Source organism: Talpa europaea (genome assembly GCF_964194135.1).
Source record: "Talpa europaea genome assembly, chromosome: 6".
Classification (NCBI taxonomy): domain Eukaryota; kingdom Metazoa; phylum Chordata; class Mammalia; order Eulipotyphla; family Talpidae; genus Talpa; species Talpa europaea.
This window is the reverse complement of record NC_140072.1, coordinates 21666890-21674270: the sequence shown is the minus strand read 5'-3', so window position 1 is coordinate 21674270 and position 7381 is coordinate 21666890. Positions and strand designations below refer to the sequence as shown.

The following is a 7381-nucleotide window of genomic DNA, read 5'->3' as shown; positions in this document are numbered from 1 at the left end:
GGTGCTTGAGAAGAGCACTCCCAGGCAAAGTGGGCTGATGGAGGGTAGGATGTCCTTGAAGGATGTGATAACTGAGCAAGAAAGGGGAAGTCCAGTGCATACTCACTTCCCACAAGCAGAAGAAAGGAAAAGGCCCCCAGGTCCCTCAGGACAGTTCCACCCCCACTCGCCTGTTTTATACATATGTGTTTTGAATTAACATTACAATCTATTTTGCAGGATGCAAGAAATTTTTTATCCCTTTTCCATTAAGAATCAATCTAAAAACAATTAGTAGACAAACCAAGCATTCCTTTCTTAAAATAAATGGAATTTTAACAAACCTCCACCTCTTTGTTTTTTCAAAGTCCTGTGAGTTGCCAGTACAGTCAGCTCTAAGTAATTCAGGAACTGATATTTTAGTATGTCAGGTTTTAATCATGCCTTGTTTTTCCCCACCCCCTGCGCACCACCCTATTTTGGTCTTTTCAGCAACATTCTATTTAACAAAAGGATGGCAGGGAAATACAATAGAGGGCCTCTTCCATTTTGCCTTCTATGAACAACTGTGATTGTTTCTCTTATTAACAATGTCTTAAAGCTTAAGTCAGTCACAAGTACAAACTAGAACCTCGAATTATTTAGCCCCTGCCAGAACGACTGCCTTTCTTATCAAAACCGTGGCTTGAACTGCCTGGGCAGTTCTTTTGTGTCTTGCAACCCTTGGATTTCTCAGATTCCTGTAAGTGGAGGCCTGTGCATTTTCAGCTGGACCCACATCTGCCGGATATTCTCTAGCCTTGATGGGTGGTAATGCGCAGCTGACGTGCTCAGCCCTTTGCTGGTTGCTCTGCCTTCCATTGCCAGGAACTGGAACCTTTGTTTTCCAAGGAGTCTAATTTCCCAGATGAATATTATCTCTGGTGTTATCTGGGTAAGGTGGTGGGGGGTGCGGGGGCGGCACAATAAGGAGCAAACAGTGATCTGGGACCTCAGAGGAGAAAGGGATTAGCAACTGTGGACAGTTCAGATTTCAGGGTCAAGCCTTTTGAGAATGGACTACATATAATACACAGGAAGGTTCTCATTCATATTCATTCTTTCTCTTTCTCTCTCCCCTTCCCCCCTTTGAGGAAGGTAGAGGGAGTAGCAATTCAAAATAGCTGGGACCCAGGGAAGGCCCAAGTGTAGACAGACAGGACCCTCAGAGGGTTCAGCACTCCCCAGTGCTGATGTTGGTAGTGACTGATGTTGGTAGCTTCTACTGACGCACAGAGGCTAAAAATTCCTTTCATTTGGCTTGCAGAACACCTGGAGGGTTTGCTCACCCGTTCTAGTTGACTAATTCCCATCTAGCCTATAAGCCCATCAGATTCAGCTGTTCCTTTCTTTTCCCACCTCCATGCCCCAAGAATATCCGGGTTCCCTTGGAGCTCACTCTCCCCGCCCCGCCGCCCCGTGCTATTTAGGACGAATTCCACCATAAAAGGCTATCGGACCTGCATCACTAGCACCTCCCTAACAAGGAGCTGTATACCCCAGCCCAGGTGGCACCTCTGCCTTTGCCTCCTTGTGTCTCTTGCTTTCTCTCATTTCCTCCTTGACTAAAAACCCTTCTGAGATCTTTTACATTCTGAAAAGTACACAGTAGTTGGCCTCGTGGGTGAAGGCCTGATCACTGAAAGAAGAAGCACAAGCGCCTCTGCCCTGCTGCCGCCCCAGACTTTGGCATTTTTTTTTTAAATAATAAATTTTATTTTTATATTCCCCATACAATTGCAACCCCCGCATTCTGATCCCAATCCCTCCCCTCCCGACTTTGGCATTTGAACCATTTCACATACAAATGTTTCTATCATCACCAGTAACTCACGTTGCATCAGCTGTTCAGGACCTATCTATCCATGGGTCCTGACAAGGGACAATCAACTCTGCAAGAAGGTACCGTCCCAGCCCTAAGCAACCCATTTGTTTGTTTATTTTAAATATTTAACTAATTCTCATGGTAGAAAACTCCAAAATCATCAGTGGTTTACAGTGAATATTTCCTCTACCCTCGTCCCCTGCCATCTACTTCTTCTCCCGATGGGCAGTTGCCATTACTTTTTGTATATGCTTCCAGAGACATTTCATAGACATATAAGACAATATCAATGTCCAGCACACACTTTTGCACTATCCTTTGTATCTGCGTGCTCTTTCTAGACCAGCATATAAAGAACTGCTTCCTCCTTTTTAGATTGGGGGTGATGCTCAATTGTGAGGATGCACTTAATCAGTCTTGTCAGTGGACAATTAGGTTGTTTGGGTCTCTAAGGCACTTAAAAACTCTGCTGCATTAACAACCTTTTATGTGGATTATTTCATATGTGAGGCTGGGCCTGTTAGTGCCTCCAGCATCAGTGTAGGAGGCCTGCGCCCGCCCAATCTGTCCAGTGTGTCATCACGTATTTGTGTCTGACACTGGCTTTGGAATGCACCACCTCGATCATTTAGGAGGTGACTAAACTCCCAGGGAGGCTGTTCACTAGGAGTCAGGACCTCAAGTCTGGAGCCTGGCCACTTGGCTTCATTGCTGGTAGCCGCGAAGCCTCGGCAGAGACTCAATGTGTGTGCCTCAGTGCGTCATTTCTAAACTGGGGTGTTAACAGTAGCAGCTTCATGGGTTCTTGTGTGTGAGCTATGACATGCCAGGTTGGAACTGTGTCCAGCACAGAGATGCTCTCAATAAATTTTTATTGTCATATAAAGTGTTGGAGGCTCCCAGGAGACGCACACACACCCTTTCCAGGACCAGCCCACTGGGTTTCTGCATCAGCCCCAGCAGAGAGGGTGAAAGGGCAGTCAGCCTAGGAAGGGCAAGGCGGTGGATGTCCCCGTTATTGCTCAGTCAGGGAGCCCAGATTATTCAGAAAGAAGAGAACCTGGTCAGTGTAAGAAATCACTGGGGTTCGGCTGTCTCTCCAGAAGCAAGCAGCACTGCTCCTGAGCTGGAGGAGCACAGCGGACAGATAAGGCAGGGATAAGGTCGGAGCTGTCACTCTTCTGACATTTTTGCCCAGTTTTAATTTTTTTTTTTTTTTTTTGACTTCCACTCTGTTTGGTAGCTGCTAGCAGTGGCACCTAGTAGAAATTCAGTCTAAAAACCCTAGAAGCTTGCATCCCTGCCATACAGTAAATACTATGTAACTATCTGTAGAAAGAAACACACCTTTCAAGGTGTTTTCTTTCTTCTCCCACTTACCAAATCTCGCCTAAGATTTTCTGGCCTCTACTCACCAGTCTTTTTCTTACCTTTTTCTCTAAATTTGGTGGTTTCCCTCGCCCTTTGTGTGCGCCGCAGTGACATAAACCCCACTTCTACCAGGCTGAACCAGCTGGTGCCGGGGGCTTGCAGTGCCCATGGCCGTGGCTGGGGTCAGTGGGACCGAGGACCAGGCGTTCCTCCCTGCATCTTCAGAAGAAGTCTTTCCTCTCCCTTGTCTCCCCCTCACCCTTCTGCCTACCCTCTGTCCCCAGCTGCTGTTCAAGTAAAGGACAAGTATGAGTGGTCCAGTCAGAGGGCCCGAGAACAGCTCTGGGGATGTATCTTCATGGCATTTTTATTTTTCTAAAAGATTTTAAACACCCTCAGGTCTGGCCTTGCATAACCCTGACTGCACCAGCTGACCACAGCGGTGCTGCTGGCTTGCCCTGCAGTGGTGGTGGACACACTGTATCTTTCCATGGCAGCTGCCTCTGGGCCTGCGTGCCAGGAAGGACTCCGCTCCAGTGGTAGCTGCTCCTGGGCTCTGCCCCACTGGCGGCAGCCTCAGCACAGTGCCCAGGACACACATGCGCGCGCGCACACACGCACACACACTTTCTCGCCCGTTTTCCGTTTTCCCCCCTGCCATAAGACTAAAATTCATGGGCCCTTGTTAGATAAAAGTTTCTATCCTGCTGAATGGAAGAACAAAATAAAGCTCAGCTTCTAACGGGAAGGGTCCTGCCGTCGAGCACAGGCGCTCAGAAGGCGGGCCGGAGCAAACCTGGAGCACTGGCTAATCACAGCTCTCTGCTTTCTTCTCCAGGTCTGCCCATGCAGCGGAGGGGCTAAGTGATGAGACCGGCTCTCCAGGAAGCCCCCCTTGGCTATAGCCCCAGGAAGGCCTCTTCAAACCCCATTTTGTTTCAAGTCACTTCTGAAGCCGCTTGAGAAAAATGATGTGACAGTTTCTATCAAGAGGATTTTTGGAAACCTATAACATCTTTCCAGGACGTGGCCTTTTTTTTCCCTTTGGCCAAACATTCTCAAATTCCAAAATGCCAGCCAAGACCCCAATTTACCTGAAAGCTGCCAATAACAAGAAAGGAAAGAAATTTAAACTGAGGGACATTCTGTCCCCTGATATGATCAGTCCTCCCCTGGGAGACTTCCGCCACACCATTCACATCGGCAAAGAGGGCCAGCACGACGTCTTTGGAGACATCTCCTTCCTTCAAGGGAACTATGAGCTTTTGCCTGGAAACCAGGAGAAAGCGCACCTGGACCAGTTCCCTGGGCATAACGAGTTCTTTCGGGCCAACAGCACCTCTGACTCCATGTTCATAGAAACGCCCTCACCAGTGCTCAAAAACGCCATCTCCCTCCCGACCATTGGAGGGTCCCAAGCACTCATGTTGCCCCTGTTGTCACCGGTGACATTTAATTCCAAGCAGGAGGCCTTTGGGCCAGCAAAGCTGCCCAGGCTTAGCTGTGAGCCTGTTGTGGAAGAGAAGGCTCCGGAGAAAAGCAGCCTGTTGGCCAACGGGACGGTCCACCAGGGGGACGTCTCATGGGGCTCCAGTGGCTCTGCGTCGCAGTCCAGCCAGGGCAGGGACAGCCACTCCTCCAGCCTCTCTGAACAGTACGCCGAGTGGCCGGCCGAGGACATGTTCGACCATCCTGTCCACTGCGAGCTGGTCAAGGACAAGACTAAATCTGAGGATTCCCTCTCTGATCTCACCGGCTCTCTCCTTTCCCTGCAGCTCGACCTAGGGCCCTCGTTTTTGGATGAGGTGCTGAATGTCATGGATAAAAATAAGTAACGGGGTGCCAGCTCTTGACTTTCAGGGGCAAAGGTAGCCACAAAACTAACCATGGGCAAGAAGAACCTCACTGACTACACTGCAGTTGTGATGGGTTTTCGAAAATAATGTTCCTATGAGATTTTTTTTTTTTTTTTTTTACCTGTTATGCTTTGTTTGCAAAAACAGCTTAGGGGGGAAAAAAAAAAAAAAACTTGTCCTGGCAAAAAGAGGAAGTGAGTCAGTCAGAATCCATTTTCGGCGGGCACTGCTGATGTTTAGTTCACATTTTCTGGCCTGGCCAGGATTGGCACGAGCTATGAAGGGCTGTGGGATTCGAGTGAAGGAACTTGGAAGTACTCCGACATTTTCTGAGCAAGAGGAAGTCAAAATATATTTAACACCTAAGCCTTTTTTCTAGACTCTTTTCTACATTATACTGTTTGGGCTCACCATAGCAAATTCTCAGTGTTAAAGATTTTTCTCTGTTTTCACATTTGAACAATTGTATGGGTTTTTTGGAAATTTTCTCGCAGCTCTTATATATCCTTATATATTATATCTATTTGCAAATTTTTGACTGTCAGCTACATGTTGGTAAGATACAAGCAAAGTATTACTGTAACTAAGTTATTTTTAAAGTTAAAATATATTTTTATGTGCCTTTGGCTTTTTATTGCAGAGTCTACATTTTATAGATATCACATCAAATGTTGTCATTTGACTTGTTTCCGTTGGGGTTCCATTGTAAGCTGTGTTATGCGTGTGTTTGGAAAACTGTATTCATACTTAGCCTTGTTTTTTTCCTTCATCTGTTATCATACTTCTCACAGCAGTCAACAATGGATTGTAAAGTATAAAGGCACAGGTCACTCATGATGCTTCTGCAGAGACTGTGGGCTCCCCACATAATGTTATTTGGAAATATGGGTATTTTAGTACAGTACATACTTGCATTACATAGGTACTTCATACAACACAATAAAGAGTAAATGTTAAAATGAACTTGCTCATTTATAGTAATAAGCAAAACAATCAAAGATAATATTTTCTTTAAGTCCAGGGCTAGAAAAATTACTTCTCTAAAAGTATACATGAGTCATTAAGATAAGGTAAGAGGTGATTTCTAGCCTGTCTATATTTTTAACTTCCCAAAGGTTTGAGATTCCAGATACAGGGCTCCTCAATTTTAAGAAAAATGAAAGTTCCTCCTGCTTCCTCTGTGACAGATATGGAGACAGCTCTGCCAGTGATGGGTTTGTTTGAAGAATCTCAGTAGTAAAGCATCCTGCATGTTTTTATCCATTATACTTTGTCCAAGCCCTTCACCTGAATTCTCCCCCTTTCAGTTAGGTAGCAATGAGATGGCAGCACTTATGCCCCTCTTAGAGAGGTAACAAAGCCACACCTAGCTTAAGAATCATTTTGTTGAGTCATTTCTCACTTAGCTGGCCTTCGAATGCCTGGATCCTTCTCCAGGGAGCAGGCACCAAGCTAGTACCTGCAAAAAGTGTGGTGTATTTGATTTGTCCCTACTAAGTGCTGAATTGGTGTTCTCAGCCTGTGAACATTCTCCCACTTTTAACCTAATTTATCTTCACTTGTTTAAATATAAGGAAGCCCAAGATGGACTTGATTTTCAAACTCAGAATGGCAAGCCACCTGTGACCCACAATGGAACGAATGAACATATTTCTCTCCAAAATGAGTTTCTCCTTTGGAAATTGTTACTAACCTAATCCTCAATTTAGCAGTTCTCATCAACAAAATTCTCAGATTTTAGTATTAGTCAGCCAGTCTAATACAAATGATGGACTTATTTTCTTAGACAAGTCAATAAGCCATATAAATTGGGTTATTTGGTACATCCCTGTGTCTCCACCTATACATTAAGGGCAGATCCAGCAAAATAAGAGAAGTTTCCTAATGCCAAATGATAAGTTCCCCCTGACTAAGATGGGTAACCCTCTAGTTAGTTTGTACAGGACTCAAGAACATCACAATACACAACACTCACATGCCCATAGGTTCTGACTTAGAAATGCTTTATCCCGGTTGCTCACCATTTCATCCAGGCAGTCTTCCACCTCAGATTTTTCAGTTTCATTTTATGCTTATTAAAAGTTTACTAAAAGTAGACCTAAATAATACTTGAATTATCAGGGCGTCATTATTCTGCAGTAAAATGCTAAAAAGAAAGCCCCCCGTGAAGGAGTGGAAACTATGTTTATTTTTCTGAAGTGATGTATAATGCAGTGGAGTCTGTTTTGCAAATACTGAGCTGCATTTAATTATCTTCCACTTTTACTTAAAAAAATCCAATAGTGAATTTACTTCCATTGTCTTCCAAGGG

The 7381-nt window shown here is 45.2% G+C and overlaps 1 protein-coding gene across 1 annotated transcript; it reads left to right on the top strand.

The window, feature by feature from the left end:
• Positions 1–4284: 4284 nt before the first annotated feature.
• CDC42EP3 (CDC42 effector protein 3) lies at positions 4285–5212 on the top strand (the record flags this gene model as incomplete). Its single annotated transcript, XM_084235028.1, has 1 exon — positions 4285–5212. One exon carries the CDS (start codon positions 4285–4287, stop codon positions 5047–5049), a length of 765 nt encoding a protein of 254 aa, XP_084091154.1. The 3' UTR covers positions 5050–5212.
• Positions 5213–7381: the final 2169 nt, after the last annotated feature.